Source organism: Boleophthalmus pectinirostris, unplaced genomic scaffold, assembly GCF_026225935.1.
Source record: "Boleophthalmus pectinirostris isolate CB_2022bp ecotype Guang Dong unplaced genomic scaffold, ASM2622593v1 HiC_scaffold_18, whole genome shotgun sequence".
NCBI lineage: Eukaryota > Metazoa > Chordata > Actinopteri > Gobiiformes > Gobiidae > Boleophthalmus > Boleophthalmus pectinirostris.
The window spans coordinates 21424478-21446397 of NW_026571133.1; the positions used below are offsets into that span (position 1 = coordinate 21424478).

At 37.8% G+C, this 21920-nt stretch overlaps 1 protein-coding gene across 1 annotated transcript in view; it reads right to left on the reverse strand.

The window, feature by feature from the left end:
- Window positions 1-21920, reverse strand: part of LOC110161508 (thyrotropin-releasing hormone-degrading ectoenzyme) — a 116413-nt gene that overhangs the window by 30352 nt on the left and 64141 nt on the right. The window contains exons 6-10 of the mRNA XM_020926255.1: window positions 8555-8668; window positions 3744-3881; window positions 3549-3614; window positions 1165-1230; window positions 484-662 (exon numbers count right to left, since the gene is read on the reverse strand). Coding sequence (XP_020781914.1) covers window positions 484-662; window positions 1165-1230; window positions 3549-3614; window positions 3744-3881; window positions 8555-8668 — 563 coding nt within the window. The remainder of the gene's footprint in view (window positions 1-483; window positions 663-1164; window positions 1231-3548; window positions 3615-3743; window positions 3882-8554; window positions 8669-21920) is intronic.

Here is a 21920-nt window from a genome sequence, read left to right on the forward strand (position 1 = left end):
TCCGTATGGCCTTCTTATAAAGGCTGAAGTCTGTGTGTAAAAGTAAAATAGGTGAAAAAAACAACAACAAAAAAAACCTAAACATTAGGATCAAAAATTTCACTGTGAGATCAAATAATTTCTATCTTATCTTACAGATCTTATCTCCTGAAAAATGTTGATAAAAATGTGATGGTAGCTAATGAGTCAGTCATTACAAACATTCTAGACACCTCCAAGGTATCATAAAGTTTAAAGTCATAAAGAACACTTTATAGATAACAAGGCTGCACTTTTCTCAACTCCCTATGAGCATGTAAAAGACTGCCATCATACTCACACTGTTCTCCTCTGTTGGCACATGGAAGGACTAAACAGTGGTTCTGTGCACAGTTCATTAAGTAGCTCAAGTGAATTTTTCTTAATCCCCTTAAACTTTATGTAGATGATCACCAGTGTATTCAAAGACAATATAATGTGCGAAGAAAAATTAGGGACTCTAACCTATTGTTAGTCTTGGGATCCTGTCCATACAGAAAGTGCTCCTGGCTCACTATGATGTAATGCGTCGGAAGCTGCTCTGATTGGTTCTTGCTGATGGTTACGACTGGATATCCCATTTGTAGAGTCCACCTGTCCATCATCTCTCCAATGTCGATGTCCCGCCCCTCGGATCTCATCGCCTGATTACAAAACACAGCATGGCATACAGTTCATTTAAATGACTGACATGTTTAACCCTTTTGTGTGGTAGCTGGGACAAACTGAAGAAGAGTTGACAGACTGCAGGTGAGTAGAGCTGTGATTGGCTGTCAGATAATCAGCGAGGTGGGTCTCATTATGGTAGAAGTTCATCCCTTGTGTAATCGGCATGGCAACAGAGATGACTGTAATTAGTGGAGTGCTTTTGTATGTGTGACAAACAACATCGCGACTCTCATCTCAACATGTCAGTCAGGAACATGGGTCTTTTTAATCTCCTACTCATTACGTGTCCCTCATTAGAAACACTTGTATTGTCATTAACATCTGCGGGCATCTGAGGTTTTTGTGTCAAGGCAGAGCGTGGGCAGGTCACAGGTTTGAGTCCTCGCTAATGAGCAAGGCACTGTCACTACTATACACTATAAAGGACAGCTGTAGTGTTTTCACTGAGAGGTAATGAGGAGAGGTATACTGTGTTACCTTGGACAGTTTGTTCCACAGGTCGTCCCGGGCTGCGTTGCTGTACATATGACTGAGGAGGTAATCCTAAAGACAGACAGAAGGAGAGAAAAGTATGTCAACTTTAAATGCATCTACACAGCAAACGTAGTCTGTACAGTGTGTTAAAACAGCTACATATCAGCAGCGTTGGGAAGACTATGCTGACAATGTATGTCATAATAATTACAGAACACTAAATAGCTACATTAAAATGTATTTTGTAACATAGATGGTTCAGTCAGAGTGTTGTATTCTGAATACGTAAAATGTTTTTATGCATTTATTTATCACAAATTGAAGAAGGGAAAATCACACATGCATGCACCACACAAGAGGTGTTCTCCTTTTTCTTGCAAAAACTGTGCAGTTTGAAGCCCAAATTGTGTGATCAAGGACCACAATGTATTCCTTTAATTTTAGGAATGTAACTAGCACCAAATGAAAAAGTAACAATACCAGAATTAGTATCCTGAATATGTATTCTAGATACATGTATTAGTGGCGTTCCAACAATGCATTTCAGCCAAAATTGTATAATTCAGGTAGGTGATTGCAAAGCTAAGTAAAACTACTTTGATTTTTTGTGATGTCAAAAGGAAAAGGCTGAAATTGTAAGACCAGTCGAGTGAATAAAGTCTGACTCACAAAAGGCATGTTGAAAAGCACAAAGGTCTCGAGATGTGCAATTATTTTCTGTCAGTTTTAAGCTATAAAAGGGTTGCCTTAGTTTAAAACCCTGCTGCTGTTCAGCTTCCTTTGGCTGTTCCTGTGTAAAATGTGTGCGTTTGAAACTGAGCAGAGGATAGGTATGAACTGACAGATGCTTCAGAAATGTATGAAAACCCCCAGCTGTTTTCTTGATGCGCAGCACCATTTCTTAGGCTGAAAACTAAAAATCCTGCAAAAGCTGATTTAAAAAAAAAAAAAAGAATCGTGGAATAGCAGCGTGTTTGTCTTATAAAATAGGCAATCTGTCATAGAGTGGCAACTAGTCATTTGTCCAACAAGTACAACCTCATCTGTTTTCTGTGGCCAAACTCATTTCCTCTGAAGGGAATTGGGATGTGTTAAAGGACCTTAAAAATAATAAAATAACATGAAATATAAGAGGAAAGTACAAAAGTAACACTAAAGGGTTAGGGTTAAAGGTAAAGGGGGAAAGTTACAAATTGGTTACTACAACAAAAATTAAATTGGTAAATAAATAGGGTCTACAATAAGCCTAAAAAAGTCATACATTTTTCTTGGTGCTCAGTTCCTTTAGAAAGTCAATGCAAAATGGCTCTTCACAACTTGACTGTGCCCCCTCTCACCTTCAATAAAACTGCTCAAAAAGTAAACTTATTTTCATTTTGTTCCTTCTTTGGAAAATAGAAGGTCATTGGTTAATTAAGAGCAAAATGTTATTACCAGTCACCATGGTGTAAACGTATGTATTAAATCCTTCGTACATACACAAATTATTGGCAAGGAGAGACTTCTATTGAAAATAATTGTTGTTTTCCAGTTTTGTGATTGAACTTCCACCTCTCTAGTTTGTAAAACTGGGTTCCTCCAGGCAGATGCAGAATCTAGTTCATTTTAACGCACAGTTTTCTCTAAGATTAAAGAATTTCAAGTGAAGTCAACACAACACAATAAAAACAAAATATTACACAGTTATTTTTCTAAAATGAATGGAGACTTTGTGAAGCCCTATTATGTTGTGACTTTTACCTGAATACCCTTTTGTTTTGACTGATAAACACTGCAGGCTGGATGTAAAACAGAATATCTTCTTTTGCAACTGTTCTACACATAAAACCAACTTTTTTTTTATTCCTCGGGGTAAATATTGAACTAATGTCAAGGCTATAGGCACACCATAACAGAGTTTTCCAAAATGCCCTTATGATTTAATCATATTATTCACTGTTGTAAATGCTCTGTGCTTACTGCTCACAGAAGAGGTGCATTGTGGGAGAGTGCTGCTGGTTCAGCAGTGTTTTAAATAGAGTCTCAGTGAGTTTCAGGTCAGTGACAGTCTCTGCATAAGAATCAGGGCATGTAATGTGTGGGCGGCTGGCCGTGGGAAATGCTCATCAATACATTTACATGATTATAAAAATCAATATTAAGTGCACATCTACATCAGTACGAATATTAACACACTACAGTGATGGACTACAGCAGCAGCATGTTTAAATAGCTGTAGTGTCAGGCATAAACCTGCTCCCACAGCCAAAGCCCCACTATAAGCTCTGCATAAAACCTGGGCAAACCGTCTTTCTGGAGGAAAATGATTTGAGTAGAAACTCCACGGGTCTGGCCATGTCCAGATAAGTGAACCTGTCACACTAAACAACTCACACTGCACTACTTACATTGAGTCCTTTCTGGAACAGCGGCTGACCCATCACATTGGCCAGCATCCGGATTAAGGCAGCCCCCTGCAAGCACAGTCCAAGTTTAGACTACAACTTAGAATAAAATCATAATTGACAAATTATTCAAATTGTCAAACTGTGTTAGGCCTTTAACATTCATTGTAAAAAGAAACATTTTTTTTTTTTTTTTACTTTTTTGTAGGCAATCCAATCAAAAACTCTGTCGATGTCTGTGGCCTGCTGGACTTCCTGCGAGATGGGATGAGAGGAACTTAAGCCATCCAGTAGCATCACTTCGTGGAGGACATCTGTCAAGAAACGCTGCTTTTCCTAAAAACATAAATACATGAATTTCACTATTGTAATTTTTCTTCTATTTTCATTGTTCAATGATAAATTATTGTTATAGTTATCAATAGGTCCTTTTTTGGTTGAGCAGCTGGTTTGATGAAAAATGGATTAGGAACTCTATTCTTACAAGAGTAATTTTTGTTTCAGTGAGCATTTTCATTTGGACTTGTTCCACTGTACTGTATTTTCCATCCCTCCTTTTTACCAGTTATCTGCAAACATGCTGAGATTCATCAAACTCTGTCTGAATTACCAGGGGATATGAGAGCTCTGACGATGTGCGATGCAGTCTAATTCATGGATTACAGTGTTTACCAAGGAGATTTCCTTTTAATGATGCTCCATCTTGTTAAGCAATATGTTGTCAGCCTATTAAGTTCCAGCCATTAATGAAGAGCATTAATGGTGAGTTCCTTTGAAATTTACACTATCTGCAGGGATCAGGCTAAATGAAGGCACAATGGATTTTAGAGATTAGAGTAGTTTTAATGGCTTAGGGTCTTAACAATGCATTTTTGAGACACTTCTTCTCTTTCATAGTCATCAAATTGAAATAAAAATAGGTGAAAAAATAAGTAAGATCCCTGAGAACATAATATATATATGGTCCTATCCACATCAAAATGTGGTTGAATGTACTGACATTTCCAGTGAAGATCAAAAAGTTAACAGAGTGTTAACTGGAATAACCTCTCTACAAATGTGCTGTCTAACTTGTGGTTTCATTGCGGAGTAACATGAAGACGTACTGAGTCTGGAGACCACGATAAATGATGTCATTAGTAAACGAGCTAAGTGGCACTGTGGATAGGAGTACGGCGCATTGGTGAGGAGCAGAGCTAAATGAGACATCCCCTTTAATTAGCCGACCCTTTAATTCACCTGAAGTTCACACAGACACATATGGCAGCTGTGAACCAGATGGACCCACATGTGGACGGACAGCTAATAGGCCAACAAACACAGACAAGCATGCACATACACATGCACACACACACACACACACACACACACACACACATACACACACACACAAACACACAAATGGACCAACACACAGACTGAAGGACGGCAGCTGGTACAAGCCCAGTGCCATCACAGCCATCATTTTCACTTCAACCTTTACAAGTGACACACAAGTGACTTCAGGTATTACATCTCTTTTAATTAGTTTCTGTATTGTGATTAAAGACCAGCATCCACTGAATCTGGTTTAAACTCTTTTCATAAAGTAACTATTACAAAGCACTAGACTAAACGGAACAGAGTTTTACTCAGATGTTACCCCAAAGCAGACTTTGTTTGATTGAATTTATTTATTACAATTTCTGGAGTGACGTTACTTTTATAATTATATGTATGGGGGCCACCAGTGTGAAACCTCATATTGACCTTTTTAAAAAATTGATCCCTGCATGTATGTATGTTTCAATAATAAAAACAAAAAATGAGCAGATCTCAACTGTGAGCATCAGAGACCACTGGAGGAACCAATCGTTCCTAGCCAGGACTACAGTCTTTCCTCACAGGAAGCCCACCTAAGCCCCCCTTCATGCTCCATTCCCCCAAACACCTGCCTTAAATGTGACCTGGACTGTGCATTTCTGCTGCAGACATACAGCTCCACCTTGGTTACTTCTACTGGGCTGATACTGAGTGTTGATGCAGTCCTGGGACTTGAGCATGTGGCAATGAGCAATGAGGAAAAATAAGCTGAGCATAGTTCAGGAGCTGAAGTTTCTAATTCTAATCATTCACTGCGATGACTTTATAAGCGCATTTCACATCTTTCAGAGATCAACGCAGAGTTTTGCTGTAACAGAAATGCTAACAACAACTGTGCTAAGTCCACCCTTGCTTATTCTTGGACAACACAACACTATAATTAGATGCATATATTACACAGGGGACATATTGTGACCTCAAAAGCTGCTTATACAATATATTTGTAATGGGGCAAGACACGTTTTTGTCAAATACAACTAAATCAACTACAGGCTATGAAAGCTTCATTGTATGAAATGCACTAACATTTGCACTATCTATGTTGATTGGTTAATGCTCTCATGACTCTAATATTAAATATGACAGTGACAATAAATTATTCAATCTTGATGTTTAAGACAAATTGTATTTCCTTGTTCGGCCTATCGTGGTGCTCTTGTATTGTGCCTGTGTGGATCAGGCCAGGTATAAAGGTACATCTTCTGACAAGTGTGTGACCCAGTATGGGCTAATGGTTTTTGACAGCTAAACTCAAATGGAGTTTTGTTTGTTTATTTCTCTTCTTTAATCCTGGAAATATAGCAACCATTTATCTACATCCAAGGTGTCTTATGGACTTATGTGAAGAATGATAATTGGACAAAATAGCCATTCTACATGCGTCACCAATAGCCAGATTTTGGACACATTTCAGTGGCAGAGGTTCAGTTTGGCCACTACACTTGAAATATTCCTTGTGCTCTATAAAGAAACGGTTTGAACCTGTATGCTTTAAAAAGCCTTAATCATATATATTTAATAAACAGCGGAATGAAAACCTGCTGCGTAGTTCACTGCAGTCTCTCTTGTATTGATATAACAGGCATAGACCTTAGTGCATTCCACGCCGAAAAGAGACTATGCTGCCAGAAACTGCATTTTAAATAAAAACCTTTATTATAAATTAATAGCGTCATCAGGAATGGGCTGCTTTATCATTGTTGTGCTTGTTATTGGAGAATCACTTTGTTTCTATTAACGTACCCAGCCAAGCAGAACAATGGTAACAGGGATTTAAATATGCCATAGCTCACAGACGCGCAGCATGTATGGTCAAGATAAGTGCTCGGGTTAGAGCAGGAAGTAAATCATGTCTTATTTAAGTGTGGCATGAGAGAGGAAAGGTATATTCAGACATGGTGTTTGTGATAGTATAAAAAATGATTGTTTTCAAATTGATGTTGAAAAATATATATGTTGTTGCTTGGGCATTTGGAAAAGCAAGGACACCGTGCTGGCAAAGAAGAGGGAACAAACCAATCAATGTGAGAGTCCAGGGTCATGAGTCAGGACATCTGTCTCCTCCTTTGTAACTATAACTTTTTGGACAGAGAAGGCTGCTTTAGAAATAAAATAGAAACATAGTAGATAGTGTGTTGTCCTATATACAGTATATTTTGTGTGTTTTTGTTTACGGTTGCCACAGTTACACTGGTGACTTGATTGACAGGAGTGGTCAGTGAAGGAGTGTGAATGGAAGTGAAGCTATCTGTGTGCGTTGATAAAAGATTAGGGTTAAAAAAAAAAAAAAATCCATATATTCAACAGTGGTGTTTTCTGTACATATTTTGATCTTAATTTTTATCTGATTCATGTGGTAGCAGGGGTGTACCACCAAATTCTGGGCCCTGGGTACAAATCATCTTGTGGGGCCTACACTATATGTTGCCTAATAAAAAAATGCACATTACAGAAAAAATGCACACACACACACCATTTGTTGGTTCAGAATAGATAAAGATCACTAATTTTATTCATGGACAAAAGTACACTGTAATGCACTGGTAAATTGGTAAAACAAACAAACAAACAAACAAACAAAAACTAATTTAAACCAAGAACAAACCTCTTTTTAATAGTGCAATTGACAAATATTTATTCCTAAAACAAATGTCCTGTTAGCCACAGACAGATGTTTTAATATGGTGTTAATTGCTGCTTTCCAACAATTTTTCACTAAATTGTGCTGCAAAAATAGAACTCCATTCAAAACTGTCACAATGTCACGTCAGACAAAAAGAGCTGAATAGTGTTTTGTTGATGCAGAAGACAGCTACTGGACATGTCCCAAAATCACCGACTGCAGTGACAACTTTTTAGATGGGATTTTGAGCCCACCATCAGTCACATTTGGTATTTATTTTTGACATACATGTATGTGTTTGTTTGTCATTGCTTTAAGACCATAGACTGTATAAATAAGCGAACTAATTGAGTGTAATTTTACCCATAATGTTCAGCTCCACTCAAACGAAGCTCGCGATGCCCACACTTACAGGAGCTCTATTTTTTAACAGACAAAGTAGCGAGAAAAAAACACCAGGATCATGTAGATGGATTAATACGAACATTTTAAGACCAAAATGACAAGGTTCACAGCAGCAGTTCAGAGAGAGGGGCCACAATACTCCCATGTAAGCCAATGGGAGTCAGGGTCAGTAGGAGCCGGAAGAGCCTGCGTGCAAACTTCCTATTTGGGATGTGGTGGCTAGTGTGTTAGCTATGTCCATTTATTTACACAGTCTATATGTAAGACTGATGAACCTCCAATCATGCACATTTCAGAAAATATCTGTAGATTACGTCACAGGTAGGTATTTTCATACCATAATTATGATCACTCAAACTGCAATGTATATTTGATTACAATAGCCTATGTCTTCAAAGTTCAAGTTCAAAACAGTTTACTGCCAATGTCAATCTTGCAGTCCTAGTTCAAGATGTGCAAAATATCTGACCTTTAAAGTGTACTTTCATCCAGTGTGTTTCAATGTGAGTATTAAGACCTTTACTGGGGTGAAAATGAAAATATCCCCGAAGCAAAAGATTCAAAAACATGTTTAATTTAAATTGAAGGGTAAAAACCAGAGTGGTAAACTTTGACTCACCATGTTCCATTTTGGGAAGAGAAAATCGGTGCCAACATACTCGAAGAAATGCGCGAAGCCTTCTTTGAGCCACACATCCTCCCACCACACTGGGGTCACCAGGTCTCCAAACCACTGCGGGCAGAACAAGATATCAAACTTTTACCACAGCAACAAAAAAAGTGCCAAAAGTAATTGGGACTGCAACGCTAAAAGTGATACTCTTTTGACAGTTGTGTTATTATTCTCATGACATGAGTAGGTGGGTCTAAGGTAAAAAGAAACAATGAATAAAACATGCAATAGACAGCAATAGAATCTATCTCTCTCTTTTTTTTTTATTTAATGATGCACTATGCAACTTATAGCTTCTATAGCAAATGCAGCTTTTGTATTTTCAGATTTTAGATATGTTTATTTGTATTGTGATTATTATAAGGAACCATACTATATAATATAAATAGCTATCAAAAGTAGTGTTACAGAGTTCAATGTTGCCATGGGCGCAGCCATTAAATATACCCCTCCTCGCGGGTGTGCTGTTTTGCATAGAGCTGCCATTCTCGACAGCAAATTAGTTCTATACAGACTACAAAGCCGTTTACAAGCCACCCAGAGAATGATTGCATTGTTGACTTGTTGGTGTACATAAACATTGAATATTTTACACAAATCATCTTACTTAACATCATATTTTACCAGCAAGACTTTTCTCTAGTTCTTCACTGAAATGAATAGTATTCCCACTTCACCAGAAGGACCAACATGAACAGAAGTGCTGGTCAGTAGCAGTCGGTAAAGTAAAAGTGGGCTGGGAAGAATAAGGTGGATACATAAAGTGAGCCTTCCTTCCCAGTACCACCAGATCGAAACCAGGTCTAACAAAACTATTCCAGGTTTAATCTAGGACTAAACTAGGTCTAAAATTGGACTTCACCTAGACTACAGCACCTCTTAACGAGAACAAACTCAAAGAAGGACAACAATGTGAATTAAATTGAGAGAAACTCATACCACAGGTTGAGAAATACTGTCCTACAATTTCAAAGCATAACAAAATAACCAATTTCCAGTAACAGATTTTTTTTTTACCATCCAACCCCCAATGCCCTATGTGCTCCATCAAGTTTTAACCAATAACTTCCCACTGACCCTGAGCATTGGAACACCTCTAGTCTAACTAACACAGACTGATAGCCTGTGATTGGATGCTGCCGTGTCCCGGGTTGATCCTTCGGTTAACAAAGCACCAGTGAAGTTGGGATAGGTGGGGCACATATAGCGCAAGTAGACCTGACTGTGCTGATAATGGCTGCAAGAGTAATGAGTTTGGACCAGACCTGTTTCCTGGCAACCCAGTGTGAATTACACAGAACAAGCTTTGGGAATAAAACCGTGTCTCTGCCAGGTTTGTTTTAGAGGGAGAGTTTTCCCTGTAAATTTGAGCTGCAGACTCTAAGCCGAGTGATATTAAAAAGAATAGAAATCCTTTAAATTCACTTGAAACCTTCATTAAAGCTCCTGTCCCCTGGAAGTGCACACACAGCACGTTTTTATAAGTGACTCAGAGAAGTGTATGTGCCATTCATTTTATAGGCACTGCTGGCTTTGCTCCAGTATAGTATTGTTTTCAACTTAAATGTTATTTAGAATTATAGCCCTGCCTTTCCATCCATTCAGACCTCAACTTGTTTACCCTTGTTTCGTTCGTGGACCACTTTAGATTCTGAAGCTGATCACTGCAGTCAGGGAACACCCCTTAAGATTGGAGCGGCCCTGAGCCAGTCCAGCTATTACAATTTGGCCCTTGTCAAAGTCACCTGATGGCAAGTACAAAATGCCTTTATTTATTTAGCACACATTTAACACAAGATGCCCAAAGCGCTGTAAAATGTATTGCTCGTTCACTCAATGGTGACAGGTGTTTTTGTATCCACAGCTGCCATGGGCCTGACTCGAAGAAACATGGCTGCTAATCTTTGACAACTGCCTCTTCAACCTCCAAAAATCATTGATTCATAAACCACATTCACACTGGCAAAGTGGGTGAAGCGTATTGCCCAAATAAACATCAATAGTTTGAACTATAGTGGCACTCAAACCAAAATACTTCCAGTTAAAGGATGGTCACATGCTCATTTAATACAGAAGTTAATGTATTTTATCATAATGAAGAGACAAATAAAACTATGTAACTATTCTGGGTCTGTTTGCCTGCTTGTAGTCTGTTATTGGTTTGCATGCTCCTTGAAGATAAGCAAGTGACATCAGCAGTCCAAGTTACAGGTCAGATCTGTGTAGGGGCTTACCTGGATAGCCAGAACCACAGGCTTTGACAAAACAAAAGCAAGTGGGCCTGGAATTGTATCCTGTCTCACCAATTCCAGAGGATGTGATAGACATGAGGATTACAGTAAGAGAGGAGAGGCACATGCTCTGGTCATGTGTTGTGGAATTTTGCATCCCCTGCATAGTCTTAGCAAGGACACCTCCAGTTCATTGCTGACATTTCTCTGTGGTTAGCTCTGGCATCATCCAACTATTGCAGAATTTGTCCTTCTTTAACATTATCAGTTTCCTTGGTCAACTCATTTCAGAAGCGGTATGCTATGCTCTTCTGATTTTATCTTGGCCAGCTTGTCTCCAAGCTGTCCTTGGTTCCTATTTAAACCTCCTGGTGTGGAAGCATAGTCAGGCTTAAACAGCCGATACTATCGCGCAGTGTTGAGTATTAAGTGTCCAAGTCCAGGACTGATGGTAAATAAACTTCTCTTGCCTAGGACTCATTAGGACTCGTTAACACTTATTTTCCCTAACATTGGGTAAAAACAAACACCACCAAACTGGACAAAGGGTTTTTTGTGCTCTATGGTCAGATTTCAGACACTTCTGGATTAGAACAGAAAGTAGAATGGACTGGTTGGTCAGGCAAAGTAAAGGCAATCCCACTCACTGTAAGAAAGCAAGTTTTTCAAGGTTTAATTTAGCAATAAATATACCTCTAATGGAATCAGTCATAGACAGACATGATTCCATACAATAACCTGTCCACTGAGACAAGCAGGAAGGGACTCAGCAAAGTTACATGCTGCATTTTTACTATTATGATTATTGTGAGCTAAATAGCAATTGAAATTCCTTCCAAAAAATCAAATTAACTTGCCGTGCAGCTAACAGAAGGAGATCTGAGGCAGACACATACTCACATGCATACTAACAGTTTCTTGGTAAAGTCTGGTTTGAGTTTGGGCTTAGATTCAGACTGACCACCCTATGGGGGCTGGCAGACTGCTCAGCTGCTGTCTGGCTCAACAGGCGCTGGTTCTATTCCCTCTGGCAAGGCAGGAGGGACTGAAAAAAAAAACAAAAAAAAAACAAAAAAAAAACACTAGCTAGATTCAGGAAAACAATATGCTGGCCAGAAGTTTTGTTCCCCTATGATAAAGTATGTGATAAAGTATGTGAGTGTATAAGATGCACACTCATGCACATTCATAAGATAGGAGGAAACTAAACTGAGAAACCTGCGGAATCATCAAACGTTCTTCCATATTTAACACTGTGATAACTTCCACAAATGCCCATCAATCTATACAATGTGCAGACTCTTCTTTTACAGGGAAAAATACTGTATACTGGCTGGAAGCCTTATGTGCATCAACATCGGTTATCAGGTTGGTGGCAATATTTAATTGTACTGTCTCAGCCAAAAATAAATAAATAAATGGCTGCACCTTGTTAAAAAAATAAATAATTAAAAAAAAGAAAAATATTTCAACTTCAGCTAGATTTACTGAATGAACTGCTTAACTAATCCATTACATTTCACTGATACAGGGTTAGCAGATTTATTTTCCCATGAACATATTTTGTTGGTTGCAGAGGACATTTAATTAGCCAAATAACTGCAACCCTTGTGATTTTATAAATGTGGCATTTGAAATTGCAATTTTGATTTGATTGCAATAAATGATAAAGCCCTAAACTAAACACCTTCATCTAACGAGAGTTTGGAGTCTGGGTATATTACAAATTGCGCTGTGCATTTGTTATTTATATCATGGTTCATTTAAAACAAGGAAAATATTTTGTTTTACAGGAAAATCTTTGTACTTTATGCTGAATAATTCTCAGTCATTTATTTTAAACCATTACACTAAAACAAATCAGCCCTCAAACCCAAAACCTTTTACTTTTAAATCTTTCCTTTTTGTTTTTGGTGCTTTGAAAATGTCTTCTGCTGCCAGGCAAAGTAGGTCTTCTTTCCATCCAATTACTTTATGAGATAACGCGAGTCATGCTGATACAGTCTACACATGGGGGACTTTTTCAACAATAAAATTTTAATCACTCTTAGATGTACGTACCGCTAAGTCAACTGGAAGTTTTGCCAATATTTATTTGCTTTTATAATGCAGACTAGGGCTACAACTCAATTTTTAAACTCAATTTCAGTGCTAAGGGAAAGTCTCTGTACCCAGTAGACATTTTGATAATGATAATAAAAAACATCCTTTTTAGGCAATATAAAGTCATAGTACTTTCTAAAATTACCGTTAGATTTTATGTTAGTTTTTCATTTCTATTCAGGAATGGTCCAATTTTTTATTTTTATTTTTCTGTGATTTTCAGTATTGATAACTGTTCAGATGAGTATATGCAGGTTTTAATATCAGTTTTGGGTATTGATAATTTGACACACTTTGGCACACTTCATTTTTTATAATCTTAAATCAACTTGGTAGTATTTGAAATGGAAATCTGCCATACGTAGCTGTGCTTTTAAAAGTGCAGAGGAAAATCCAGGAGTGCTGAGAGAGGGAAGTTAGATGTGATGAAGAGTGGAGAGTGAGACGGACCACACAGACAGACGGAGATTTTTAGTAATCTGCTGTAAAGCCACTGAAATACTGGGATAGAAAACGCTCTGCTGGTCTGCCCACTGACCCCAAGTGAAACTGAATTCAGATATTTATTCAGAAAAAGGTAAACTGAGAAGCACTAAAAATCTGTTCTTTTGTGGTTTCATTTTTATGGCTTTCTATACCTTCACTTCATTATAGGAATAACACATTAGAAGCGGTACAGGTTGGAACATATTGTATTAAAACAATTCCAGTTCTAGTGCAATAAATATGCACTACTTGGTGATGCAAGGAAGATATTCATCTCTGAAATTCAAGGCAAAGCAGTAATATTACCACTACAGTGTTAGTTTGGGCCTATGCAGCCCTATAGTCTCTCTTACTCTATTGTGTTTCCATTTGTCTGTTAGTCCCTAGAACAAAGCCATCTCTGCCTTTGATCATCGTCTCTTCCTCCCTTCGTCTGACCCTCTCTAATAAATATTCATCCTCTGGTACACACGACTGAATCTGATTTCTGACATGGTTTGAATGGCCGATATGGACTTGGTCTTTGTTCTTGCTTGGGCCATAGAAGTTTTTATATATTGCAAAAATAAAATGTCTTTCATGAATGAGGAAATTGAAGATAATAGAAACAGTGGAGGCAAACTCTCAAACCTCCTGCTTAATTAATCGTGGTGTTACTGCAGAATAGAGGAGGGAGAGAGGGGAAATTCACCATGGCCACCAGCCAACTGCTCCAACAGTTTGCAACTTAATTTCAAATACAGAGCAAGGCTTTCCGAGTTATACTTATAGGAAGGTTAGGAGAGGATATACTATGGCACCTACTTTAGCAAGGACTTCCAGAGTTTGGACAAGAAGCAGTCTTAAACACAAAGTAAAAGTAAACTGCACCAATAGTTGGACAGCAAAACATGTCCTGTAATTTATGGGTACTCTTAAGGCCCGTTCAGTCAAAAAAAAACACCCTGGATGCCTCTATTTTGATGCCTTTGCATTTGAGTTTATACGCCCCTGATGCATGTCTTGAACGCTGTGGACGAACAGGAGAAAAACACTTGACATGTCCAGGAGATCTGTTGCCCTGGAAACAATTGCCATTTTCCGGTCTTTTCCCAGAAAGATGGCAGACCAGGTTGAGAGAGTAACTTTAATGTATTTATTACATAAAACCATCAGCGGAAGCGATAGGCTCAACAGCTGCAGTGTGAATATATTTTTACTCCACTAATGACACTGGTTCAGTCCTGGGCCAGTCCTGGCTTAGTCCTGGTCCAGTCCTGGTCTAGTCCTTGTTCAATCCTGGTTTAGTCCGGGTTCAGTCCTGATTCAGTCCTGGTCTAGTCCTGGTCCAGTCCTGGTGTAGTCCTGGCGATCGGCTCAGCGGCTGCGGTGTGTATACATTTATACTCCGCTAATGTTTGTGGCTCCCTGCCCAGGTTCCTGGGTTTTTCTCTTTCTTCTCCTTCTTCCATATAATAACGTTGCTACGTCACCAGATAGTTGATTGAGAATTTTTTGTTAATCTTGTTCCACTTCTACTGAATGGACTGTATCAGGTTAGTAACACATACTGTATATGTTTGCACTTGCACATTCACCATTAAAATTAGGACTTAACCAGGACTAAATTTCAAATTGAACCTGGACTAGACAGGACTATAAAGACTAGGACCAGACAAAGTCCACATCAGGAGACTGAGCTCAACTTTGGACCAAGTAAGGACAAGTGTGAATGCACCCGAGAAATTGACATGAAGAAGAGTCTTGGAAATTCAAATAAATACTTGATTTTTGGCATCTATTTAGCATTTATTGACTGGAAATTATGTTGTGTTTTCTGTCAGCACATGAAAGCAAAAAATCTAATTTGAAATCTATACATCATATGAATGTTTGCATTATTTTGTGGTGTTTAAATTGTACAACAAAGTATGAAACACAAAAACAGCCTGTTACAACCTAAAACCTTTGATTTCTGCCAACACAGCTCAGCGTGCCCACTTTGAAGCCTTCTGTCAATTATAAGAAACAAAGGCTCCACAAATGAGAGAACAGCAGAACACAGCCTCAGTGGACAGAATAAGAGCAAGCAGATACCAGAGGTGTGCCCTTTATATTTATGTTAGAACAATGTTCTTTAAGCTCAAAATAACATCTTAAACTCTTAAATAGACATACATTAGAATCAGAGGTGAGTTTGTCTAAGTCTAGTCAAAAATTGTTACTGTAACAGTAGCATTACTTCAAAATAATACGACTAAAAGAATAAAGTAGTCATTTCTTGGAGGAAATTACTACTCAAATAATTCTAAAAGTAACTGTTTGAATGCTACAACTGGTTTATGAATTGAAGTTTCTTATATAAGGATAAAACATTAAATAACACAAACATGAGAAAATCATTTAATGTCATCAATATCATCAAGATTTGTCAATTATAGACTTGCTCACACGAGAACTAAATATTACTCAAGTAGGAGTAAATATAACTGACTACCCACATCTGTTTATAAATAATAATTTTAGATGAACTGTATATCATGAATTACATTTTTCAAGTTAAAATGCTGACTCATTAATTAATTAGTGTGTTACAATACCAGCTGGTTGCGTACAGCCTCTGTATTTGTTTTGACAGTTTAAAATCAGTTATTCAGTGCATCCACACTAGAAATCCTGATTATAGCGGCTTAAGTGCAAAAGTAAAGAAGGTCATCAGAAGAGCAAAGACTACATCCACAACTTGCCAGCTGTACACGCCCAAACAGGAATTACGTTTGTGCTCTATGAAGTCTGTTGCAATAATTGAAATGCACAACTCCCCATGGTGTTGAATTTAATTTGGTTTTAATATTAACCCTTTGTACTGGCCATTTGACTCCTACTATGCAATGCTGCTTGTACACCCACATGGATTTCTCCTAATGATTTACTATGCTTAGTGAAGGCCATTTTTTACACGCATTTTCATAAATAATGTGAAATGAGTAGTTTTCATAAATATGGATTCCTGCACACATTATAGGGAGAGCTAAACTGCACCATATGGGCACAATGTCACAGTGCCTCCCTAATATGATTTACATGGCCACTCCTCACTTTTGCTGTTACACTGGAGGACACACACAGTAGCTGTTAGATGTTTGTTTATGGTCTTTTAATTAGCCTCAGACACATACACAGTCAGGCACACAGCTATTTTAAACTGTATTCCAGTCACGCATTATATCGACCACTCCTCCGTGTCCTTCAACAGTGCAGCAGAGGAGGAGGAGGCAGCAGGTACAAGCTAACACAAATTTTTCCTCATTTACTTTTTATTAGCGAGTTTAAGGACTGCATTTTTCAACTTCCTTTCCCACCGTATTTCAGACAGTAAGACTAATCGCAGACATTTGAGCAGACATTTTGAGAGTTCAAAAGTCAACGACAACTGGAAAAAGGCTAAATATGAGAAAAATAACTTGAGGCGGTTGGTGTGAGAAAACAGCAGGGCAAGATGTATATAGTACAAAAAGGTGGGAAAGATGGTGGAGTTTTAAAACAGCAAAGTATGAGTGCGAGACAGGTGGAGGGAGCCAACAATGAGATGATTAATGACTCCTTGTATTCAAATGAACTCTATGCAAACACTGGCTGCAGTAATAAATTATCCACTTTGAACCAAAACAGTGCACAGGAAAATATGCAGCTTGACAGCGCTGCCTCACACACACATTGTATATTAGAGAGGCTGTCATATATGCACTACTTTATAAGGTAATAATGGGCTTATTTAGGCTTATTTAGGTGTTTCCAAGAATAATCTTTTATAACATGAGGAATAACTTAAAGAATGGTAGCTGTTTTACTGGATTTAATATGTTGGGACAGCAGTGAATGAACAATGTTTTATTAGAGTCCCACCGCTGCCTCAGCTCATTAGTTTGTTAGTGGGTGTTTATTTATCACATTGTGGGGACTAAATTCTGCATACACATTCACATCATCATGTCTGAAAAAAATTTACTAATGTGAACGTTAAGTTCAGGGTAAGGTTTAAGCCAGTTAAGTATTGTAAAGGTTAGTATCAGGCAATGTAATGCCCCCAAGAAATATGTGCTTTGACAAGTGTAAAGCAATGGAGCTTTTTTTTTTTTTTTTTTTTGCAATTTTTGATAGGATTATTCTGTCTCAGATATTGACTCTATTGGACATGTTACTCAATAAATGAATGTGGCATTAATCTCTTTTCTATGTAATAGTGCAGTAATTAATTTGATTTTGGGTGCCCTTCCTGATGTATCGCTTTCCAATTTCCCAAGCTTATAAGCACCTGTGTTGGGATGATAGTAAAGTTAAATTTGTTTCAGAGCTAGAAATATGGAATTATTTTAAAATATTTGGAGTTTCTGCTCTGATGTATGCAAGATTTTAAGTTTTAAACACTTGACCTATCTGTATCCCCAGATACTAGGTAAACATGTTCAAATCAAATATAACTTTTACTGATAAAAAAATCTAATGCTGCTTTATTCTTAATTGCAAAAAAACAAAAAAAACAAACAAACAAAACAAAAAAAAACACTAAATTATAACATATTACTTGTGTTATAATTTTGTGTTTTGGTTTTCAATTAGAAAACAGAATGAGCCTCACTTTTAATGCTGAAATCCAATTAATCTCAATCACTACCTAAAACCCACCACTGGCCACGAATCGTTAATCAGTGCTACTGCAGCCTCTGAAGCTCAGTGCGTCAATTCTGGAGGTTCTGAACTTTCTTGCAAGGCCTGTCCATATACTGAGAAAAACTCAGTGTGTGCCTTCTATATACAGGTTTATGTTGTACACTTTTACAACAGAGTGCAGGCCACATATAGAGGACATATAGTTCCTTGAAAGTACTTAGAATATATCCGCATGATACTAAACCAGTGTATCAGTGTAGCATGTGTTGGTGTCATGGTGGCATTACAGCAGTAGAGAATAAATGATGATTATAGACTTTGCAGAGCTGCTGGCGGTAATAAGCAGCTCAGTGTATTCTTGTGAACATATGTGTGCTGGGCGGCCGTGCTCTGCTGCAGCCCTCAGCACACATCACCAGTGTCCTCGTGCATATGGTCGAATTAACGTGTGAACGAGAGAGATCAGCAGACGAAGAGCGCAAATCTGCTTGGCTTGAATCTCATCCCAATGTTTTCTTTGTCTCTTTTAATTAACCGACAGCTGATAGGAACAAACTAAAAGCCTTTTCTGGCAGATATGCTCATCTCCCCCCAGTGTCTGTATGTGCGTGAAGCTAATTTGGGGGGATTTCAGCAGAACAAGATGTACCGCAGAATCAGATTGGGTGAGGTGTATTTTGAATCCATTTGACCTGCTGACAGGAGGACAGCCGTCATTTCATTTCATTATAATGGTTTGGGGCTCACAGTGAGAGGTAGTGGGTAGACAGTGTACAGATTCCAATTCTGCACATACTCCTCCCACAAAACAAGAGACGCATTCGGAGGACATTGGGTTAATTGGTAGCTTACTAAATTGCCTCTAGGTGTGAGGGGAGTGCTGTCATCAACTTCCAGCCCACCGTGCACTCCACAACCCTGAACAGCAACATGGCCAGACCAATTACCTCTAGCCTTGCCATTTTGGAATATAAAAATACGAATACTAACTGTGTTAAGTTTAAATAATGCACTATAAGCCAAAAAGAGACTTAAAAAAAGGCAAAACTATACACTTTCTTTTCAAAGAATGTTTAGAAAAATCTAACAACTACAGGGGTTGAAATGGAAATTGGAAAGTGCAGAACAGATATAATTTACAGCAGTCTGGTGTATTTTTGAACATCATATATTTCATCAACCATAAACTGTGAAAATGGGAAAATGTATTATGTATTATATTTGCATTGTATAGTTTTTCTTTTCTCTAAGATTGCAAATAGGCCACTGTATTTTTCATATCTGTCAAAAGTTTAGACTCACCATGTCATTCAATGTTTCTTTTTTTTTTTTTTTTTTTCTAATATATGTTTACGTTTCAGTTTTTTTCCTCCAATCTCCACTCTAGTTTTCTCTATTTCCAACAAATAAACAATTGTGTATGCACTCCTCCCCTTCACTGTTTGGAGGTACTCAATGGTTGCTTGAAGACATGTCTATATATGACATTTATTATTTATTATTTTTATTTTGTAGTCAAAGAGTGAGTATCAGACCATTCTGACCCACTTTCTTCCTGCAGGCTTAGCTGTGTATTCATCATTGCTACAAAAGGGTGTATAATTGATACTTTGCAGTGATCATGATGGGGGTGTTCTACATTGTATTGCTATTGTAATGCTCACCAGTTACCATGGAGACACTAGGCACACATTAGCAAAAAGGTGTTTTGATTGTTTGAAAAAGTATTTTAACACCTTTTCAGGAACCTGTGATCAATACAAAATACAACTAATGCAAATATTTGATTGATAATTTCACTTGATCCTTGCAAATTCAGCTGAGTAGATAAGTAAAGTAAACTGTGGCCTCTCTTCAATGTGCTGTCGTGTGCGTGTTGTGAATGGCTGTTGTGTTGAACATCTGTGTTTGTGTCGGCTGATGGGAACACATCAGGTTGTCTGCTGCTGTTTGAATCCACATGCTCCATCTGTTCCCCTGAGAACAACAGAAGCAGCCCAAACCTGCTTATATAACACCATCAGGACACTCACATCTTCAAATCTTGTCCAATAACACTTTTGAGAATGCTGTTTAATGCATATGTTTAATTATATTTTAGGACATTTGAAATTAAGGAGTGGTTATTACTTCTCCAAGCTTCATAAGTTATTATTGAGTTTAGTGTGGGGAGTAACCTACTTTAAATGCAAAATGGCAGTGTTTCCTTCCCATGGGTTTAATCATTGTCACAGCATCAGTAGTAAGTCCAAAGTTTTAGGCTCTAATTTGCATTACAGATTTATGTCTCATGTAGAAAAATAAAACAATCAATTTAATATGGCAAAAACAAAACACCTATCCATATATTTTTTAAACCTTTAAGTAGATTGTGATAAAAATGCATGGTTTCAGTACACTGCTAAAGCTTGAAATCTAAATTTCACTCTTTCGTTACAAAGAAAAAAAAGTTAAAGTTGGAAAAGTAAGTATTGGAGTGTTTCTACGACACGTAAATAGCTTTGGGTGTAATTGAGTGCAAAGTTAAACAAAAAACCTTTCTTCATCAATTCCCTTTCTTCTTAGAGCTAAAGAGGGGGAGATAAAGCCAAAGAAAACGTGTAGAGATCCAAAACAAGACAAAAACTTGTATTATTTGTCTTGGCTGGGCAATCTTATTGTGAAGCTTGTTATTCAGTGGCTTTTGGCTGTGGAGCTGCACTGGCCTGAAGACAGCTTAGATCCACAAAGGAGTAAGTGTCTGAGGCCACGTCCTAGAGGAGATGAAATAGAGATGCAGCATTGTTGCCAACAGCACAAAGATATTTACAATGAATATCCTCTGTTTCATTGGTAATGATCCCAACCAGAGGCATGCATTTCTCACAGCAGTAGTAGCTCATTTGCCAAGTTAAAACTGTAGACCGCCTCTCATTATGTAGATAGTGTTGACATACCAACCTCTGAAATGCCAGCGTGCAGATCTGGTGCTTCCAATGCACACTGTTCCACACTGTACTGATAATCAAGGGTCTGCTCATGTTTCTGTAGATACATTCATGAATAATAGTCTGCATGCACAATCTTTGGCCACATTTTTGATTTCTGATTCCATTTGGGAATACTGAGAATATTTTTTATTTCCATTACCAAAGGGGATTGGGCAGAGTACATCCTGAACAATGGCAAATCTTCAGATTCATCTACACAAGGCAGAAATTTGAGCACCATGTTTTTGAATTGTAGCAGAAAGACAGACACTTACTAACAATCCTAGAGCATTTAGCCATGCACTATGATCACCTATTACTTTAATTTATATTTATTACTTTAATAGCCATGCTATTTATTTAAATATAATGAGCTTATTTATAAAGCTTCATTAAATCATTGTTTCACTGTCCATCACTGTTCGTGTTATGAGATGGAGGAGATGCCGCATCCAGTCCTACTCCCTTTGGTGAAGATGGATTAACAGCAAACAGAGGTCTGCTAACACTGCGGCCAAGGATAACCTTCCTGGTCAGGTATGCTTTTCCATTTCATACAGATAAGTAGGGTTGTTGAGGAATATAAAATTGGATCAAGCTCAAGTCACAATGGTTGAAATTGCAATATATTCCACACAATACACTCAGCTGTTAAATTGTTTAACTTGTAGGCACCACTTAACCTAAAGGGGATGAAGGAAAAGGAACAAGAATCAAATTGATACAATTTAATAAAAGTGAAACAAGTTCAAACTGAATCTGGTTAAAACTGGTGCAATATCAGTATTCACACCTATTTATCTGTTTCCACTCACTTCCGTTGTCACTGTATCAATCCAAATGTATTTTCAGCCTGTTTTCTTATTCAGTGAA